Source organism: Panthera tigris, chromosome A1, assembly GCF_018350195.1.
Source record: "Panthera tigris isolate Pti1 chromosome A1, P.tigris_Pti1_mat1.1, whole genome shotgun sequence".
Lineage (NCBI taxonomy): Eukaryota > Metazoa > Chordata > Mammalia > Carnivora > Felidae > Panthera > Panthera tigris.
In genome coordinates this window covers 81802990-81824685 of record NC_056660.1, presented here as the reverse complement: position 1 = coordinate 81824685, position 21696 = coordinate 81802990, and the positions used below count along the sequence as shown (strand labels likewise).

The 21696-nt window shown below is 55.1% G+C and overlaps 1 protein-coding gene across 2 annotated transcripts in view; it reads left to right on the top strand.

Moving 5' to 3' along the window:
* The window catches only part of RASA3 (RAS p21 protein activator 3), a 119425-nt gene that overhangs the window by 74109 nt on the left and 23620 nt on the right, over window positions 1–21696 (top strand). Inside the window, exons 1-9 of one of the 2 annotated variants that reach the window (XM_042980799.1) lie at window positions 216–274; window positions 2031–2107; window positions 12356–12436; window positions 12951–13023; window positions 15808–15884; window positions 17957–18061; window positions 19584–19740; window positions 20426–20574; window positions 21317–21431. In XM_042980799.1, the coding sequence (XP_042836733.1) occupies window positions 21375–21431 (57 nt within the window). In that variant the 5' untranslated portion in view covers window positions 216–274; window positions 2031–2107; window positions 12356–12436; ... (4 more) ...; window positions 20426–20574; window positions 21317–21374. Of the gene's footprint in view, window positions 1–215; window positions 275–2030; window positions 2108–12355; window positions 12437–12950; window positions 13024–15807; window positions 15885–17956; window positions 18062–19583; window positions 19741–20425; window positions 20575–21316; window positions 21432–21696 lie in introns of those variants that run through there. The other variant, XM_042980792.1, reaches the window with a different exon arrangement.

Here is a 21696-nt window from a genome sequence, read left to right as displayed (position 1 = left end):
GCGTCTGCCGCCCTCGGTGCGGAGGTGCACCCCCTGGAGAGGAAGCTCAGCAGCGGAGCAGCGGGGCCTGCCGTGTGATGTGCGGGTCCTCTTCTGGGACAAACCAGAAATGGGGCTGTCGGTCATCGTTGGTGGGGTTGTCTCAGCCCGGACACGTCCCCACTTGTCAGAAGCCTCTCAGAAGTAGTGACGTGATCTCCGAACGGCCGTGGGGACTTTGTTTCGCGGCTGGGAATGCAGGTTGCGGGCGTTAACCGGGAGCAGCCTGTTAGGGGTACGTCCTTCCTCTGCTCCCTCAGGTGGAGCATTTGCCGAGTGGTCGGGTTTGAAGGGTGGCGAGGGGGGCGTGGGCGGCGTGCGGGGCGAGGGGGCATGGGTGATGTGCGCGACAAGGGGAGCGGGGGAGGGGGACATGCGCGACGAAGGGGCGTGGGCGACGAGGGGGAGTGGGTGGCCTGCGCCTCGCACTCTCACCTTGGCAGATGGCAGCGCCTGCCTCAGGGCGCCGGCGGGGAGCCCGGAGCCTGACCCGGCTCCGCGCAAGGGAGCTGCAGGATGCGGCCCGCCAGGGTCACTGCTGGCAGCGTGGACGTGTGTTTGCCGCACCTGCAGAGCCGGCGGCACCGAACCCCCCCCCCCCCCAGGCTGGGTGGATGGGGTGGTGTGCGTCCTGGAGCCTGCTGTGTGCACGCTTGTCATGGGAGGGGCGCTCTGGGCCAGAAGCTCCCAGGGCTTTGGGAAGGGCCCGTTGACCCCTTGGGAAGCGCGGTGCTCAGGAGGTATTCCTGGAGTTATGTGCATGGCCGGAGCCCGTCAGCGCCTCTGCAGATACGGGGTCAGTGCCCTGGACACCGGATGTTGCCCAGGGTCACGCAGGTGTGATGCTGCTCTGGACCCATCATCCATCACTTCCCCTTCCTGAGACCATTTGTCCTGCAGGTGAGGGAAGGGCCAGAAAGGGCAGCGCCTGGGGCACATCAGGGGCACGTCAGGTCTCCCGTGTCAGTGTCGTGGGTGAGCCAGAGGACCCGGGAGGCTGGCCTCAACGCCGCTGGGCAAGCAGGGCCCTGTGCAGGTGTCTCCGCAGCTGCAGGAGAACCCAGGAGGCCACTGGGGGCGCTGCTGAGCAGTCCTGCCTATGCTTTCCTCCAGTCCATCCATCCATCCGTCTGTCAGTCTGGGGCCCTGGATTCTTCTAGCACAAGGCAGCCTTCAGAGGGCCCTCCCCAAGTTGCAGAGTCTAGAAGTTTCAGTCAGAAGGGACCTTGGAGATTATCCAGCTCAGCCACTTTTCTAATTAAAAAGAGCGTTAATTTTAACATTGTGTGTACTCCTAGAAATATGTCAGTGTGTCACACCTGCTACTGTTGCATGTTTCTTAGGAACAACCTCCTCTCTTCTTCGCAGTCCCCTCTCCTCTTCCCTCTCCTGACCCCTGACCCCTGATGGTAACCTGGTTGGGTCCTCCAGCTGGGCTGACATTGGCAGAGATGTAGATGCAGGCAGAAACACAGCACTGGTCTTGCTCTCAAAATTCCAGCCACCTCTGCTCCCCTGTCCTTCAGAAGCATCCATGGGCATTAACTTCCTGCCTGGGGCACAGGACTGATTTCCCCTGGCATGGTGTCCAGGCCACACACACACAGACACACATGCACATGTACTGAGGCGATGGGGCAGGTGTCTGATGCAGGCATCTGTTGTATGAAGGGACGCAGATAAAAGCAAGCAAACATGTTGGGGAGGCTGCTTTCTCTGGCACCTGTTCCTTGTGCCTTTTGACTTCTTTCTTCTGAAACAGCGGTCTGCTGTCCTTAAAGCTGGGATTGCAATGTGCCTGTTGGGTTGGGCCCTTTAACTCGGGGGTAGCTGTGCCTCATCTGGAGCCCTGGGATCTGAGTAGGGTGGGGGCAGCGCTGTGGATGCTGCATGCGGTCAGACACAGCTTCACGTTTATGAGCAGAGACTCTGGGGAGCTCTCCCCTACGCGTGGCCAGCCCCTCGTGACCCTGTGTCCTTATGCCTTTCAGGGCAAGGTCCACCTGGAGCTGAGGCTGAGTGAGGTCATCACCGACACGGGCGTCGTCTGCCACAAGCTGGCCACGCGGTAAGACATGGACACCTGGTCTTCATGAAGTAGTAACTCTGACCCAGGACGGGTCCTTGTTTTTCAAACAAATGAGTCAGAAATCCCAAAGTCGGTGATTCCCCACAATGACAGTGTTTTTAGAGGTTCTGGCACATTGTTCTTGAAATCCTCAGTAAAGCAAATGCTAGAGGTAATGAATTTGGCTTTTGTGAATAGCCATACTTACTCAGGGGGACATTTAGGCAAAGCGGGTGCTGTCTCACCCAGGGCAATACAGGTGAGGAAACAGTGCAGAGGTGTGTCTGAGGCCTGTCGGCAGAGCTAGGGCCTGAACTCAGATCTTGCACTCCGAATCCAGGGCTCCATCTACCCTGCAACGCTTGGTGAGTGTGAATGTCTGTGCACGTGTCTAAGCAGGTGAGGCTCTTGACATTTAGGGTCACGGATCCCATAGAGGAGGGGGCCGAGGACTCTTGGGAGATGCCCGGACACACGCACAAGCTCACATTGTGTGCAGGGTCCTTGCCCTGTTACCCCAGTGAGACCTTGGGGCACACACACCCTGGCCAAGACCCTGTTCTCTCACTGCTTGCCCCATGGGCCCCACATTTGTTTTTACCGACGACGCCTGCAGTAGTTGGGGGTCCCGTGGGAGGGCGTCAGAGTGCCATCTGGCCCATCTGTCTGTGGCTGGCATGTTTGGAGCCTCTGGTATGTCCTGAGTGAAGGGCGGTGGGAAAGGAGTCTTGGAAGAGGAAGTGAAGAGTGAAGGTTCACAGAAACCAGGAGAGAGACCAGACGTTTCCGCGTGCTTCATCTTAGGAGAAGACAGTTTCCTGAATTCATCTCTTAACCATCTCTGGCAGAAAGGGCTTCAGTGAGAATGGGCGAGTTCCACTTTAGGACTGTGCTCCCTGTGTCCCTGCATAGGGCCCAGGGTGGGGGCTCGAGGAGGATCCTACATCGTCTGCCACCCTGGGGAGCCCTGGCCTGCTTCCCACAGCATTGTTGGAACCTGTCATCTGGTCACTTCTGGCTGCAGGGGGACACGCATGGGAATGTGTGTAGGACGTGCACAGGACTTGGTATGGGACATGGGGAGGACACCGTGAGCTTTGTCCTTCGCTGCTTCTGTGCTCCTGTTCTTGAAGTAGTTGCTGTGCTCTCAGACCCTGTAGCAGGGAGAGAGAGTTGCCTGTTTCCTTGTTTATTTGTAGGCTTATCTCACCGTGTTCCAAAACAACTTAAGGCTGTTCAGAAAGAGCCTTACGTAGGATAAGAAGTGCGCTTTAGAGGTTGGGAGACAGAATGGACCAGGCTGGGCAGAGCACTGAGTCAGGAGGGTGAACATAGGAGACATGGGCCAGGATTCCTGTTCTGACAGCCATCCCGTCCAGCCTCATGTCCAGGTGAGGGAGGGTGGAAGTAAGCTGTTTCTCTGGGGAGGGCACAGAGCCGTGGTCCTGTCCAGGGAGAGGTGGGGGGAGTGGGCCTGATCAGAGGACAGGTGTGGTGCCCAGAGCAGGAGACGGAGCGATACTTCACAACTACCCACCCTGCCATCCCCACCGGTCCCCACCCACCCCCAGAGTTCCTGCCATCCATGTTGTCCCTGCCAACCAACCGCGGGAGCTCCCCAGACACTGCCTTCTGGAAGTCTCCTTGGTTAGAGCACCAGGGGTTTGCCTGGTTCCTGCATCTTTGTGGTGGGATCCTGCCTGCTTCTTCCTAGCGTACACTAGTACGCACACTAGCATACACGCTAGCACACGTGAGTACACACTGATAGATGTACTAGTGTATACTCTACATACACTAGCGCAGCAGCGCATCTACTACACATACAGGTACATGCCAGCCTATACGACTTCCCACACCGGCACACATGCTAGCACACGCTGACATTGCTAGCACACACGAACACACACTAGTACATATGTTAGGATACACTGGCGCACGCTAGCATGCTCATTAGCACACACTAGCACGTACACTGGTACACCTGCTAGTACACATGAGCACACACACTCGTCTACATGCTGGCGTATATACACCCTATACGTATATGTACAAAGCAGCACACCCATCGGCACATACTGCCACACGCTAGTACACTTTGTTCAGAGTTCCAGGGCACAAGGTTCCCCCATAGGGGTGCAATGAGGGAGAAAGAGGCTGGGGGTGCTACAGAGTCCCACAGGGGCACATATCCTCCAATCACATGAGTCAAAGGTGTCTGAGGGACCAGTGACTTTTCTTTCTTCACTTTGCCTTGCACTGTAGATTTTTCTTTCGCTAGGAAATATCCTTTACATACCATAAAATTCAGCATTGTAAAATGCACACTCAGTTGTGCAACCGTCACCACTAACCACTGTCTAGTTCCAGCACATTTCATCACCACAAGAAAGAAATCCCATCCCCAGGAGCAGCTGTAACCCATACTCTCCAGCCCTTGGCAACCACTGACCTGCTTCCTGCCTATGGATTTGCTTATCCTGGATGTCTCACATAAACGGAGTCACATAACGTGTGGTTCTCTGGGACTGTCTTCTCTCACTGAGCATGATGTCGGCAAGTTTCACTCATGCAGTAGCAGGCATCAGGGCTTCAATTATGTTAGGGCCGAGTAATGTTCATCGTGTGCGTACACCGCATTTTCTTATCATCGTCCATTCGTAGACATTTGGGTTGTTCCCACTTTGAGGCGATTGTGAATACTGCTGGGAACATTCTTCTATAAGCGTTTGTACAGACTTGTTCTCATTTATCTTGGGTACGTAACCTAGGAGTAGAATCAGTGCATTATATCTTAACTCTGCTTAACTCTTTGAAGAAATGCCCGACTGTTTTGTCACAGTGGTCGCCGCATTTACACGGCCAGCTGTGTGCGACTGCTCCGGTCCCCCCGCATGCCTGCCAACCCACGTGATTCTCCATGTTTGTTTTTGCAGGCTCCTGATGGGTGTGAAGCGGCGTTGACTTACGTTTCCCTAAATGACACTGACCATCCTTTCTCGTCCTTGTTGGCCAGCTCTGTTTCTTCTCTGAAGAAATGTCTGTGCAAGTCCTTTGCTGATTTTTTCGTTGGGTTATTAGTGTTTTATTGTTAAGATGTAAGATTTTTTCGTATATTCTGGATGCTAGGCTTTTGTCAAATACATAACTTGAAAACATTTTTTGTCATTCTGCTGTCTGCCTTTACTTTCTTGGTAATGTTCTTTGTGATACAAGACTTTTAAATCTCAATGAACTCTAAGTTATCTGTCGTTTCCTGTGTTTTAGGTCCAGATCTAAGAAATCATTTCCTAATCCAATCTAACATTTGTACGGTTTGGGCTCTCAGCTTCAGGTCCTCACCACGTTTGGAAGTAATTGTTGTATGTGGTGTTAGAAAGGTGCCAGCATTGATTCTTTTGCTTTTGAATATCCAGTTGTCTTGGCATCATTCTTTCCATGTGAATTATCTTGGCATTTTTGTTGAAAACCACTGGGCTATGAATGGATGAATGTATTAGTTCAATAGAATAGTTCAGAACCTATCCCGTTGACCTGCATGCCTGTCCCTATGCTGGTACCACCCAGTCTTGGCAACTTTCGATTTGTGGTACATTTTGAAATCAAGAAGCGTGAGTCTCCATCTTGGTCCTTTTTTTTTTTTTTTGGTGACTTGTTATCCTGAGCTCTTTTCATTTCCATGTGATTTTTAGGGTCACCATGTTAATTTCCACAAAAATAGCAGTTGACATTTTGATCGTGATTGTATTGAATCTGTCAGTTTGGGGAATTAGCAATACTAAACCTTCCAACCCCTGAAACACTGCCTTCCCATTTGGTTAGCTCCTCTGTAATGTTTTTTAAAAATGGTTTTGTTTCTCTAAGGTCATTAGAAATGTCCCCTCTTTCATTAATAATTTTAGTAATATGAGTCTTCTCTTTTTCTCAGTCAGCCTAGCTAAAGATTTGTCAAGTTTGTGGATCTTTACAAAGGCCTCGCTTTTGGTTTTACTGATTTTTCTACTTCATTATCTCTGCTACGGTCTTTACTATTTCCTTCTTTCTGCCTTTGTGGGTTTTTTGCTTTTCTTATTTCTTAGGGTAGAAGTTAGGATGATCGATTTGTGATCCTTTTTTCTTTTTTAACGTGGGCATCATGGCCACTAGGTCTCCTCTGACATTGCAGCCATTTTGTATTTTATCACTTTCTCCCTTAGAGCTAAGTGTGTTCTGTGCACCTGGGACTTTCCACAAACAGCCCTGATTTGGGATGGAACAGGAGACAATGGACACTCTATCAAGTGTAAAAGCCTCAGGACCCCAAATCCTGGTGTCCAAAGACAGCAGAATCTCCCCTGGCCATGTAACAGCCTGCAAACTCTGACTTTCTCTGCTATCACCTCCTGTGTAAGATTGGAATAATGGCATCTATGCCGGCATATGTGCAGGAGCACACGCGGTTATTTGTGTGCGTTCTCCCCTTGTGCCCTGGCATCTCAAAGGTTGGCAAGGGCTTGGGCCAACCTCACAGTGTGTTCTGGGCTCTGGAGAAAGTAAGAGCTGGGACGATGGGCTGTTGAAGTCATTTGGGCAGAAGCAGATTCATTCCAATACGCTTCTCTCTTTGCCTGAGAATCACCCCAGTCCCTCCCTCCTGCCTGGCAGCACCATCACCGTGATTTATCCCCACTTTCCTCTCTAGAACGTGATGGGGATGCGTTCTCAGCCTTCCTGACACATGTCATTCCCTTACTGCAGGGGTGTTACTTTCCTAGGGCTGCTGAGGCCAAACACCACAATCTTAAGTGGCTTAACTCAACAGAACTTTATTCTATCCCAGTTCTGGAAGCCAGATCCGCAATCTGGACACTCCAGGGAACGGTCCCTTCCCCTGACCCCTTCCGCAGCTTCTCGGGCTGCAGGCAGTCCCTTCCCTCTCTCCTCCCCCTTCACGTGACCCTCTCCACTGTGTCTGTGAAGCTTCCCTCCTGTAGGGACACTAGTGATCGAGTTTAGGGCCCACCCTGAATCCAGGATAATCTCATCATCTCAAGATCCTTAGCTGAATTACATCTGCAAAGACCTTTTTCCAAATAAGGTGACATCTCTTTTGGGGCCACCACCCAGCACACCACAGCCAGTAATTCCTACTGGGGCCGGCAGTCCACCCACCCAGAGGCTGCAGGACCAGCACTGTGAGGTCCTTCCCCACTCCCGTCACCTCTCACCTGGCCTAGGTCGTCTTTCATGGGGTGCCTGGGGGTGTTCTGGCCAGGTTGAGTTCTCTCTCCCTGCTTCCAGCGTATCCCTCTTTGCTGCTGGCACACCCTTCCCCGTCGGGAGCACCCCTCCCCACCAGCCGGGAGCATTGTTCTCCACTGGGAGAACCTTCCCTGCGAGCCGGGAGCACCCTTCCCTGGAGCCGGGAGCACTCTTCCCCACCAGCTAGGAGCACCCTTCCCCGCCAGCCAAGAGCACTCTTCCCCACTGGGAGAACCCTTCCCCGCAATCTGGGAGCACCCTTCCCCACCAGCTGGGAGCACCCTTCCCTGCTAGCTGAGAGCACCCTTCCCCACTGGGAGAACCCTTCCCCGCAATCTGGGAGCACCCTTCCCCACCAGCTGGGAGCACCCTTCCCTGCTAGCTGAGAGCACCCTTCCCCACTGGGAGAACGCTTCCCCGCCAGCCGAGAACACCCTTCCCGCGAGCTGGGAGCACCCCTCCCCACTGGGAGCACCCTTCCCTGCCAACCAGGAGCACCCTTCTCTGCTGGGAGCACCTCCCTGCCAGGCTGAAGAGCAAGGTGAGGCTGTCTCCCCTCCAAAACCACAGTTTGTCCCGTGAGTGCTTGCAGTTCTTTCCTGAGGGTGTCCATTACCCGTGTACACCCTGGAGGCTTCGGGAGGCTGGAGGCTCATGGCCCTCACCTATCCTGCGTCCTGCTGGTAGTGGGTGTTATCTGTGGGCTTTCCTATCACCTCTCCCTGACCTGCCTGGGTGGTGCCGTCAGTACCCAGGCTTCGTGTGGTCATGTGGACGGAACACCTGCTGGACTTGCTCACGGAAACCTCCCTGTTCCTTCCACACATGGCTTTTCCTGATTGTAACCCCTCTTTTTTGTCCTGTTCACTTGTATGTCCAAGTCTGCTGGCCTGGACGCCTGACGAGGCCCACATGGTTTGGTGAGCCACCACCTTCATGTTCTCGTCTGTATGTGGATGTGGCATCTGCCAATCCCCATGTCACACAGATGCCTGTGCATGATCTCAGGCTTGGACTCTAGGGCCTCATCTCATGCTTTATTTTCATCCCCAACAAAGATTAATGTACCTTTTTATCACTCACTCAAAAATATTTCATGAACCCCTGCTGCAGGCTGAGGGCTGTTCCCGGCCTCCCGGGGTCTGCATTCTGGCTGCATGTCAACACGTGAGGGCATTGGCATGTCACTGCACTGGAGACAAGTGTTGGAAAAGCTGGCAGGTGTGAGCCGGCCTGTTGAGCATGGAGGCAGGGTTCTGAAGCCATTTGTGCAGTGAATTAAGTAGTCGATGTGTGTGATCTGCAAGTATCCGTGAGACCGCTGAGGTCTACGCCAGGGCCAGTGGACATGATGTTGTGCATCGGGGGCGATTGCTCGTGGACATTTCTGTGGACCATGCACCGCTTCCTTTAGAACAGTGGTGCGTGTGGGCAATGTGCAGCGGCCATGTGTGCCAGAAGATGAGCGGGAGAGAAGACACGTGTGCACTAGCACTCGGCTCTGCTGGCGCTGCACGAGACCTCTGCTCGCCCCTTTCCACAGTCCTCCCTCTCTTGTCCCTGCAGAGCATCTTTCTCTTGCTGTCCCGTGGTCACCTGCTTTGTCTGAAAGCAAGGGTTCCGCACTTTCCTGCCTTCACGCTCCAGCGCCTCCCAAGCCGACGAGAGTCCTGCTGGCAGCAGCTCGTGCTGACCGGCCAGGGCCCTGCTCATGTGGCCAGACTGCAGGGCTGATGGCCAGGGGAGCGGGCACAGGCCGCAGGCAGCCCCACCCCCAGGTGCGCCCCGGTGGGGAATTCCAATAGCACCTCAAATCTAGCAGAGATCTTGCTTTCTGTTATTAGGAAATTACAAAAAGAAAAAAGTAGCCAACAGGCTATTGATATGTGGCTCTTTCTGGAGGCAGGAAGCCTTTCAAGCTGAAGTGTGAGGGCAGAGGGCTGAGCAGATGGCAGGCTGGTGACCCGGTGACACCTTGTCACTGCACGGCCAGCGTGTCTCCAGCTCTCTCGTGCCTGCACACTGCCCAGTTCAGCATTTCCTCCTTGTGGGGCAGGCAGCAGAGGCCCCAGCATGTGTCCACATGGAGGGAAGGGAGAAATTGAAATGAGTTTGAAGCTGCAGGCTGTCACTCCAGCTAAGAGGCATAACCATGCGTTAATGGTCAGTTTGAAGGTAAAATCCTATAAATGTTAAAATACACACAAAATATTGTACTTGGGGTGTGTTAGATTCTGGCTCAGTTGACTGTTTGGGTCACTGTATGTTTCACAGTGCCTTTCCAGGACCTGGTAAATATTTCATCCCTTTCCGTTATTTATCTAGAACTTTCCGAAGCATTTGTTGAAGTTGTTTCAAAGAGAATGGGCCTGGAGACACAGACTGTGTGTGAAGTAAAATGAACCTCGGCTTCGTGTGCCTCGGGTGGTCTGCAAGAGCCCCCTGCCAGCTTGTGTGCAGGGCTGTAGCCGCAGGAAGCTGTCTGCAGGAGAGCGCAGGAAGGCTGGCGTCCTTATTGTGGTTCCCACTTGTGGCATGCCGGATGGGAGGGTGTTGATTCTTTCCTCCGAGGTGTCTTTGTGTGACTGCAGTCAGCATCCAACCCTCGTTTTGAGTTAGAGAATAGAGTGTTTCTCAGACTGGTCTCTTGGAGAAGGAAAGACAGCAATGTTCACTGCTCTAGGGTGGCCGCTGCCCACATCTGGTGGTGCTTCCCTAGGATGTAGATGTGAGAAAACTTGCTTTCAGTTTGATGCTTAGCGATGCCATCTAGTCCATGGCCATGAAAACCCATTATCTCTGAGGCTGCAAACTGCGGGCATACTTGCCATGTAAACCTTCTTGATAACAAGTGAACGTAATAAAAACATGTTTGCATTAAATGAGTTGTTTGCTCAGGGAGAGAGCTCGGGCCTCCCCACACACATCCTGAGCAAGCTGCCTCCCCAGCGTCTCACAGTGCTGCTCCCTGGGGGCCTCCTGGCTTCTGACAGGCCATCCTGGTCCTTCTTCCCGTGACCCAAGGCCACCTGCTCTCCGAGACCTCCAACCACCCGAGAGGTTGACCCCGACTTGTACTTCTCTGCCCTTGTCTCCAGTTTATTTCTTCCCTTGCATGATCACACGTGACAGTTGCATGTCACGTGTTTATCGTCTTGTATTTGCTGCCGAGCCGGCTGAGCAGACCCAAGCTTCAGATGTGAACCTCTGACTTCCTCACAGCTGCTCGCCCATTCGGGGAGATGGGCCTGAGTGGAGAAGAGCTCAGCAAATATTTGATGTGTGATGAGTCGATGGGCGAATATATGTTTCTGGAATGATCAGTCAGTGAAGGGAGGAGGGAAACCAGAGACCAAGTCAGTAATCTGAGAGGGAACCCTGGAATGGTCCATAAAGTAGGTAAAAGAGCTGAAAGACCAGGTACAGCTGATCGGAGTAACAGGGCAGTCTGTGAGGCTCAGCCCACCCAACGGGCTCCACGAGAAACGTGGTGGGAAGTGGGAAGAAAGAAGAACTGTGTACAAAAGTGCCCTGGCCAGGAGAGGCATGGCACACGCTCCGGGCGCACAAGTACTATGAAGGAGAAACGAAGGAAATGAAACTTCTCACCCAGAAAGAAATACTCTATTAAGTGTTAGAGGCTAAAGCATTCCTGAGAGGGGCAGCTCAGATTGCTCAACGTAGGAAGGAATGAGAAGCAGGTTGGTTTCCGGCTTTCCGGCACCAAAGAGAAACGAGCCCTGAGATGTCGCAGGGGAGACGGTGAAAGTGATGCCCCTCCATGGGAGCAGGACTCCTGCTGCAAACTGGACCCTCCCCCACCACAGTCAACTAAAGAGCCAGATGCCGTAAGGGTGGAACATTCTGGATGGCGGGCAGTCGGCAGTTCAGCTCTCTGACCCCAAGTAAGGGAAGCAGACAGGGAGGCCACAGTGGTCCTGGTTTTGTCCTGGAGCTGTGTGGGTGGCGAGGGGCAGGGGGAGTCCCAAGTGGAGCCTGGAGGCAGGTGGGGAGACAGACTGCAGCTGGGGGCCTGAGCCGCTATGGGTGTTTCTGGAGAGGAGGGGCCCCACAGCGCTCAACAGGCCTGTGTGAACCCATAGGGCGAGCGCCACGGGGTCGGGCAGAGCGTGGGGTCTGTGGATCCAAGGGGCTCTTGCGGCCCTGGGAAGCACTGATTCTCCGCCAGTGGAGATCCTTGTTCCCACTCGGCACTCCGCACAGAGCCTGCTGGTGGGGCCAGCCTGTCCTGGTGCCTATCCCGACAAAGCCTCAAACAAGAATGGCCATAATCAGTGTGCAGCAGGAGATCGCTAACTGCCAAGCAGCAGGAGGCCCAGCAGCCTTGTTCTCCGGAACGCGGCGCATCTGGACTCCAGCAGCCTGAGAGCCTAACATCCAGCACGTGCTCCAGCCTGCATGCCAGGAGCAGGACAGCATGCCCCACAGCCCGGAGAAGGGACAGTCCAGGGAAGCACACCCAGGGTGATAGGACAGAATTCATGGAAAAGGTGCTCAGAACTAGTGTGGCTGGCCGTGTTCCAGAATGCAAAGAGAACCAGGAACCAGGGCCTGCAGGTGGGATCAGGCGTGAGGAGACCCTGACACCGTGGCAGCTTCTGCTGCCGAGAAGCCCATGTGGCACGGAGGTCCCCCACCTACAACGAGGACACGCAGTAGTGTCTACTGTGTCGGGTTGCTGGGGAGGCGAGCTCATGAGTCGCGGAAAGCTCTGGAAGGTGTCACTCATGGGAGTCACCAGGAGGGTGTCCTGAATGCGGCACCACTGTCCCCTGCCCCCAGATGTTTCTGGATTGATAATCGGTGCACCCACCACCCACTACTCTTCGCTAGACGGGAGCTCCGGGCATCGGGACCACCACCCAGAACTCAGGACGCTCGGCCCTGGGCTGTTGAGGCTGCTGTCCTCTCGGACCTCAGGGTAGCCCTGAGAAGCTGCCTGCAGGCCCCCGGCTCCCGCCCCTGACATTCCCACTCTCTCTGCAGCATCCTCGAGTGCCAAGGCCTTCCCATCGTGAACGGGCAGTGTGACCCCTACGCCACCGTGGCCCTGGAAGGGCCGTGCAGGCAAGTACCATGTCTAGGCCTCTCTGGCGAGCTGTACTCCGGTGCGATGATGCTGAGGCCTCCTTGTTCTGGGAAGTGCAGGATGGGCCCTGTGGTGGAATATATTGTTCTGGCTTACTTTTCTTTCTTTTGTTGCCTTAAAACTGCTTTGTGAAGAAAGCCCTTAGCTTCTTCACACTGGGTATTCTTGGCTCAGTAAGGGTTCCTCGTCTGCAGGCTGTGGCCGGATGGGAGTCCTGCTTGGGAGGCAGAGGCATGGGCTGCCAACATGCCATAAGGGTGGAGGTGCTGACATGGGAAGGTTGGGGAGGGGTGAGATCAGGAGGGAGAGGGAGAGGGGAGGTGTGTGGAGTTTGGGGACTGAGGAGGGAGGGGTCCGGCCAAGGTGCTTAGGGGGTGTTGGGAGGGTAACCAGGCAGAAATATTTACAAGACAAGAGAGGCAGTAAGTTATGGGCGAGAGATTTGGCATCAGCAGCATCAGTTTTAACCTTCACCCTTCCTCCCTGGTTCAGATCAGAGGCAAAGAAGACGAAGGTGAAAAAGAAGACCAACAACCCGCAGTTTGATGAAGTGTTTTATTTTGAGGTTGGTGTTTCAGTGCCACAGATGTCACACTGAGACCCTGTGGGAGGAGGTGGATCTGACAGGCCTCAGGCAGGGTCACCTTCCTTCCATAGGTCCCGCAGTGACCTCGCAGCACATGACCCCTCCCTCCTGCCTGTGCTGCGTTCGGAGGAACTTTCCTCCCCTCCCCAGTTCTGATCTGAATGCTGACAAACTGATACTTTCCAAGTGATCAGGATTTGGTGGTTTTCTATTATTTGGTTGGTTTGGTTTGTTTTTTTTTTTTTTTGCCTGCTTCACTAGTCTTTCCTGAGCTGTGGAGGGACACTTGTTGACCAGAAATAGTGAGGGGATTTGAAGCAAAAGAGGAAATGTATTTGCTTTTTTTTTAATGTTTATTCATTTTTGAGAAAGAGAGACAGAGCATGAGTGGGAGAGGGGCAGAGAGAGAGGGGACACAGAATCCGAAGCAGCTCCAGGCTCCCAGCTGTTGTCACAGAGCCCGGCATGGGACTCAAACTCACGGACTGTGAGATTGTGACCTGAGCCAAAGTCCGAGGCTTAACTGACCGGGCCTCCCAGGTGCCCCAAGGAAACGTATGTGAACAAAGAGACCCTTTGGCTGCCTCAGAACTGTAAACCAGTGAAATTAGTGTGATGGAAGCCGTGAGGGCTGAGGACCGGGAACAGAGCAGGGAGCAAACGCAGATGCTTCAGTTTAAACGTGACCCGTAGGAAATACATTGAGGCTGATGTGCTCCCATCTGTAAAGGTCTCTTGCACATTTCCTACACACCAGGTCCTGGGCAGCCAACGTGGCATGAGGCCTCCACTCCTGTCTTCGTGAGCTTGCTTCCATGCAGAGAGCACACAAGTGGGTTCCTGCACTTGCTCAGTGCTGCTAAGTCAGTGGCTTTGGGGACCAGGAAGCAAACAACTGGTGAAATAGAGCAAGTCTTCGCAGAGCAGGGACCCTTGAGTAGAGTCTGGAAGGTGCATCATGAGGCTGAAGGAAAGTGTATTGAGATGTAGAGTGGGGCTGGTGCAAGAAGGGGGAGTTTGGTAAATGACGCTGGACAGATGGGTTAGAACCAAGCAGCTCATGGGCAGAGAACCTGGACCTTTTCTGACCGGTGTCCAGAAAGCCCATGGGTTTCTGAAACGGAGGAGCCAGGCTTCTTGGGGCAGCTGTAAGAAGGGGTATGGGGGTCAGAGTGCTGAAGGCAAAGCACCATTTTCTGTCCCAGAAGGACATTCTTGTTTCATAGCCGCGTGAAGAAAATGGTTTTTAAGAGACTCAAGATCAGGCAGGAAGCTGATGTTGTCAACCTGATTTCAAGGGGGATCCATGCCAGGGCTCCAGAGACAGGGAGGGATCTGGAACAGAGAATAAGGAACAGTTTTTAATATGAAAGCATTAAAAGCAGCCAGAGCCTTCGATATCTAGGCTGCCTAGAATAGTTAAATCAGCACTTTCCAAACTTGTTTTAATATAACACACGGTAAAGCCATAGGCTTTTGCTGCAGCCTGCATCACCCAGAGAGCTACGTCCACTTCTGTGGGCTTGTTTTCTATTTCATATACCCATATTTCACTCATTAATGTGGGCCTCATTTCCCTAGAGTAATTCAGTAAGCCCCAAGTACAGGTGAGCACAGGGATAGGCCTACATCCTACAGGAACCCAGGGCAGGCCTAGATGTAGGCTCTCAGGCTGCACCTGCCTCTCCCATGGCTTCAGACCACAGGACCTTGGAGCATGCTTCTGGCTGGACTTTATGGTCTTAGACTCAAAGGGCCAAGCCCTGCTCAAAAAGTACACCCCGTGGCTGGTTCTCTGTGCATGCCTTCTGCTTCAGCTTGCAAACAGCCCCACAGTTCTGACTCACCCTGAGGCTGAGCTCCTGGCAGAAGGAGCAGGGTGTCCCAGTGGTGGGCTTTGGGCTGGCACACAACCTCCTACAGGAGTTTCAACAGGAAGTAGCCTCCAGACCAGTTTGTCCCAGGATAATGGCTAGACTTACATAAAAACCCTTAAATGTTTCATTGAAATTATTTAAAATTCTATCAAAGCCACATTCATTCACTCAGTGGATACATTAGGTGCCACGCAGGAACCTCATGGCCACCATACTGGAAGCCAGACAGCAAATGATAGACCTTATCAGCACTGTGAACCATATCAGGCAGTCGAGACTCTGAGGGGCTTCCTGGAAGAAGGGGCATTTCACAGTCACCTTCAGGCTTCCCAGTGAGGAAGAGGTCCAACGGTGAGCCAGGCAGGGGGTGCAGATTTAGAAAGACTCCCCCTATGCTGGGTGAGGGGAACTAGTGGGGGCTCCAGGGGGCCTTCAGAAGGCTCAGCTGAAGGTGGATGTGGCTGAGGCCAGGCTAGGCTGTGGATGGACGGGAGCCCTGCTCAGGAGGCAGAGGCATGGACTGCCAACATCCCATAAGGGTGGAGGTGCTGACATGGGAGGTTGGGGAGGGGTGAGATCAGGAGGGAGAGGGAGAGGGGAGGTGTGTGGAGCTTTGGGGCTGAGGAGGAAGGGGCCCGGCCCAGGTGCTTAGGGTGTGTTGGGAGGATAGCCAGGCGGAGCGTGTGGAGTGCTGGCACAGCCCTGCCTGCTGCGCCCCAGCCGCCTGGAGATGGGGCTCAGGGTGTGCCTGCAGGCTGGGATCCCACCTCAGCTCTGGGTGTGGGGCCCCTGGCCTCTTCCCCTGGGCCTGGGGTGGCCAGCCCGTGGGGGTGCTCAGTGGACAGTGATGTGGCACACACAGGCTTCCGCCCGTCTGTCCCTCCAGGTGACCAGACCCTGCAGCTACAGCCGGAAATCCCACTTTGACTTTGAGGAGGAAGATGTAGACAAACTTGAAATCCGGTGAGCGAGAATTGGGGTTTTGAGGCTCCTGCTTGGGGGTTGCAGTCTGAACTCACCTCTTCTGTTTGGTTTTCGTTTTGTTTCTACAAATAAGGGAAAGGAGAGAGAGGAATTTTCAATTTTCTGCTAATTTTAACAGTAGGACACTGGGAGTTGCTTGAAGTAAGAGCTATAAACTTCCCAGCTGTTGGGTGGTGGCTGAGAGGACATTTACTTAACCCAAGGGACAAATGTGGTTTTGGAGTTCACGCTGCAGTATTTTTTCAGAGGCGAAGTCAAGCTGCTTAGTGTGTGTGAGGCTCCGTCCACCCGGTGGCCTCACCCAGCCTAGCACGAGGTCCTGTTGCTTTCGGGGTGCTCACGGTCAAGCCCATGGTGTGCACAGGCTGCACGAGAGGTCCCCCGGCATCCATTCTAGGGGCTACTCCGAGGCTTCATGCCCACTGGCTGCAGCCCCTGGGAGCCCAGCCTCTCTATGGCCTCCCTCCCAGCGCCTTGTGAGACCATCACCTGGCGTCCTTTCCCATCATCCATGTTTAGGTCTGAGCTGCTCACCAGAACCTGAGGAATTCTTCAGATCTGACATGGTTTGCAATCTGCCTTCCTGTAGGGTCAGGGCTTCCTGAGGGGCATGAGATGTGACTGGACATACCACAAACGTTCAACTGGGGGGCACCCTGGTGTCCCCTGAGCCTCCAGTGACAATTCAGGCCTCTGAACAATAACCAGGCCATGGGGGCAGAGGGTGGGGATTGGGCCGGTGGGGGCTGTCAGGTGTGGGGCGTGGACTGAGGCCCCTCCCTCCCCCACATGTGGGACCCCTGGCCTCTTTCTCCATTCCTCTTGTGGCTTCGAGTCCTGAGGGAAGCCAGCCTCCACACACTGGTCTTGGCTTGAGCACAGACTTAGGTTAAGTGTTCCATTTCCAAACACGTCTGCAAGTCCCATTGGGGGTCAGAGGCTCCCCCAGCTCCCCTAGACACGGGTCCCCTTTCTTGTTCAGAGAAAGAAGTGTTTATACAAGACTTGGCTTTAAATTCAAGAGTGAAGCCCTCCCTAGCTGTTGTTTGTTTGTTTTTAAATTAAATTTTTTTTTAATGTTTATTTATTTTTGAGAGAGAGAGAGAATGTGAGTGGGGTAGGAACAGAGAGAGAGGGAGACACAGAATCTGAAGCAGGCTCCGGGCTCCGAGCTGTCAGCATAAAGCCCGACGGGGGGCCGGAACTCACGAACCGTGAGATCATGACCTGAGCTGAAGTCGGACGCTTAACCGACTGAGCCACCCAGGCGCCCCTCTAGCTGTTGTATTGTAAACAGACAAACCCAAAATATTTTTAAATGCTTCTCTTATTAAAAAGAAGAAAAGACTGGCTGGAAACTTTTTGGCCCATTGCTAAGGTGTCGCTTGGCAGATTAAAGGCTCTTTGTTTATGCTAAAAATGCCATGGGACATTGTTCCTCTCCATGTCCCTGACGCATCTGGATTCCTGTGGCACACCCTATACCCCCCAACGATGCCTGCGGCTCCTGCTCAGACCTCAGGGGCAACAGAGGGCTGGTATGGTCTTCCAAAATTTTCCCCGTGACCACCAAGTGTGGTGAGAACTGTAGACTTTCAGCTCATGGAGTAATCTCTGGTTACTGTGGGGGACACACGATGTTTGCTTGTCAGCACCCGGAAACACCGTCCGTCCATCCCATCCTTCCATCCCACATGTACAGTCACCATGGCCCCAAATCAGAGGGAACAGTGAGAATTCCACCCAAGTGAATGGTCTTCCCATCCTATTGAAAAGGCAGGAGGCCCCTTACCCTAACCCCAGGCCCTCGGCTCCTCTCCCTACCCCCCAGGCCCAGGGAACACATGTCTTCATTCCAAAGTTACATCCTGCGTTGACCTCACATCTCAAATGTACTCAGTCAGTGTGGCTCTTCATGGAGGCTGGCCTGTGGGGCTGAAGGCTCTACCCTGTCCCAGACCCTTCTGGGGAAGATGAGGAACACAGCGGTCGGCCTGCCCTCCCTAGGCCATCCCTGATGGGAGATCTGCGCCTCATTGGCTGTTTTTCAGAGTTGACCTCTGGAATGCCAGCAACTTGAAATTTGGAGATGAGTTTCTGGGAGAACTAAGGGTTCCGCTGAACGTGCTGCGACAGTCCAGCTCTTACGAAGCCTGGTAAGGTGGCTGCATGCCTGGCCCCATGCCCTCCTGGTAGGTGGAGGGACAGGGTGGCTGAGGCAGTGTGGAACAGCCAGAATGAGATGACACGGGTCAGCCCCCTCCTAGCCACCTCCTCGGTTTTGAACGTGCTCCCAGCTAGCTCTGGTGAGGTGAGAGGTAGCACACGGGTGCTGTGGTGGCTGAGGGCCTTGACCTGGAGAGCCCTGCTGCTCCAGGCTGCCCCGTGGCCCATTGTCACAGGTGTCACCTGCTGAGGAAGGGAACAAGGTGCTGTTTGAGACAGATCTCCCTCAGCTCGGCCTCCTGCCTCACTCATGTGTCCCAGGAGGCAGGCCTCACTACTCTCTGTCTTCCTCTCCTGTTTTCTCTGGGTACTTTGTATTTGGCATAAGGAATGTGCCTTGGTTTTATTTCATGATTGTTTCATAAATCACTTTATATCACAGTGAATGTCATTACTGTGAAGCCACAGACACTCTCCTTTAACAGATACACAAGATGGGGACAAGGGGTGTCACAGGCCATATGCCACATACCAGAGCCCTGCACATCTACAAACTCACCGTGTGGGTAGATTTTTGTGTTCTGCCTAATGGTGGCTTACTGTCACCAGGAAACTAGAATTTGTGTCTTTAATTCTGAGGACAGCACCAGCACAGCCCTCAGCTGGCTTCTAGTTCCTGCTAGGAGCACTGAGGAGCTGAACTGTCCCTAGTTCTATAACCAGGAGGGGACATTCACATGACAGCCCCAGTGGACCCCTAGCCAGGTGCCTTGGCCAGACACAAGCTACCATACCCATGTCTGTCTGGCCCTTAGACTCAGAGCAGCGTTCCCGCATGGCCACACTGCGGAAGACCTAAGGGAAGAGCGTCCGGTTAGAACACAGCGAGAAAGTGCCCATGTACTCTGGTGCTTGGCCTGCCTACCTGCCCGGTCAGGCCCCTCAGATGCTCAGGGCCCCACACATTCCTTACAACAGCCGCAGCTTTGCTCCGCGGATTGCTAGCGGGGGAGCATTCATCACAGGACAGTTCTGGTACTGCAGAGTCTCCCCTGACTACTTACACACCTGCTTCCCCCTGCTCATCCCAGTTCCCTCCACCCTTCCCTACTTTCCCACCTTAACTTCTAGGTCTGTGGCTCTGCAGACTCTTCCCCCGTAGTCCACGTGTTGTGGGGGGTGCCCTGGGGCACAGACCCTGCAGGTCTCCATTGGAAAGGCCTCTGGCGGGAGGGGGGGGGCCGTGGGGAATGACTGACCTTCCCCCCCCCCCGACACACGGACCCTGCAGGGGGGGGGTCTCCCATGACAAACATGCCCGATCCACACACCCCTGGCACAGGGAGCAGAGAGGTGTCCTGCAGAATCGCCCTGGAGCTCCCTCCTACCTCAGACCCCGGCACAGCGCATGACGGGCCACCAGCCAGAGCAGAGCCCTGGGCGCAGCCTGGAGGGAACCAGCCCCTTGGTGCTGCCGCCTCACACAGCCCTTTCCCTGTGATCTGCTCCCAGGTACTTCCTTCAGCCCCGAGACAACGGCAGCAAGAGCCTGAAGCCAGGGGACTTGGGATCTCTGCGGCTGAACGTGGTCTACACTGAAGACCACGTCTTCTCCTCCGACTACTACGGCCCGCTGCGGGACCTGCTGTTGAAGTCTGCGGATGTGGAGGTACCTGTGCGCGCTGCGCCCTGGGCCACCTGCTACCATCTGCACACCAGCGGACCGCCCTGCCCTGCCCCCCACCCCGGCTCCACCCCCAGCCCCGTGCCCACCCACCCTGGACCCCGGCTCAGCCCCCAGCCCCCATCCCAACCCCGGCTCCACCCCCAGCCTCCTGCCCCTCCCACCCCGACCCTGGCTCCACCCCCAGCCCCTGCCCCTCCACCCCCCCCGCCGGCTCCACCCCCAGCCCCCTGCCTCCCAACACCTTCCCTCCCGACCCTGGCTCCACCCCAGCCTCTGGCCCTCCACCTCCCGCTCCCTGCTCCCGCCCCTGGCTCCACCCCCTGCCTCCCTGCCCCCCCACCCTGGCTCTGCCCCCGGACCCCTCCCCCAGCCTGGCTCCGCCCCCAGCCCTGACCCTGGCCTCTCCTGCGGGCCCGTCTCTGGCCCGACTCCACCCCCGGACCCCGCCCTCCAGCCCCCGCCCCGCCCCTGGCTCCGCCCCCAGTCCCGCCCTGGCTCTGACCCCGGCTCCACCCCCTGCCCCCACCCCACCTCCCCAGCTCCACCCCCAGACCCCGCCCCCAGCCCGACTCCACCCCTCAGCCTCCGTCAGGATCCCAGCCCACTGACCAGCCCCCACGGCTGGGGGGCTCCAACTGGGGTCCCGTGGTGTCTTTCCTTCCCACAGCCGGTGTCCGCATCCGCAGCTCACATCCTGGGAGAGGTGTGCAAGGAAAAGCAGGAGGCCGCCATCCCGCTGGTGAGGCTCTTCCTGCACTATGGCCGGGTCGTGCCCTTCATCAGCGCCATCGCCAACGCCGAGGTCCGGAGGACCCAGTGAGTGAGGGGCTGCGCGGGGGCAGTCTGGGTGACCTGGGCAGCAGCAGTCTCCCTCAACGCTGGTCAGCGCAGGTTTGGGCCAGCTAAAGTGACCGTTATAGGTTTTCTTCCAGAGACACCCTCACTGTTCCTCAAAAACACACCTTTTCTCTTGGAAATCCCGAGGTATGTGAGCGAGAAGGGGGTAAACAGGGCACCCGTTGTAGTTGCCTTGGGGGTGGGTTCAGCTCCTGTCAGCTCACATTAGGCCCGCAGCAGAAGGCCAGGTCGCTGCTGCCCCAGGACCTGCGCCCACTCCGTGGGGGTGGGTTCTGCCAAGAAGAATGTCTCCCTGGAGCTCCTGGTTTAGAAAGATCTAGAATGCACCCTAGTTGCAAGAAGGTGTGGAGCACAGCCTGTTAGGGTTACTGTCCTGCTGCACTTCTGTGTGACCCCAGCTTGGTCCTTAGAAGCCTGAACTTATGCAGAACTGAGCCTCACACGGGTGAGGCAGTGGGCAGGTGGATGTTCTGTAGAATGGTGGGGCAGCTCTCTGCACAGGGGTTTGTTACACAGATAGGGCCCAGGGCTAAGGATTCCCAGCTGTGGGACATCGGGGCGGGTCTGTTTTCCTCCAGGGCATCTGGAAGCAGACTCAACAGGGTGAGCTGGTCTCTTCCTCCTTGGACTATGCTCACAGGCTCTGCTTCTGTTGACACCTGTTACCTGAAAGACAGTTGTCTCCACCATTGTTTTACAGGGACCCCAACACCATCTTCCGAGGAAACTCCTTGACCTCCAAGTGTATCGATGAGACAATGAAACTGGCAGGGATGCATTACCTGCACGTGACCCTGAAGCCCACCATAGAGGAGGTGAGCATGGGGGGACGGACCCCTCCCTGCCATGGAGAAGGTGAGTCAGGGCCCACAGGCACGGGGGTGACGGACCCCTCCCCACCATAGAGGAAGTGAGTCAGGGGGTGACGGACCCCTCCCCACCACACTGGCGCTTCCCTGTGGACCATAGGCGGATGCAGAGAAGGCAGCACCCGGGGGGGGGGGGGGGGACACCTGCGTGAAGACTAAGGTCACCCTCTTCCCAGCATCCCCACAGGGACCTTCCGTGTGTATTCCAGAA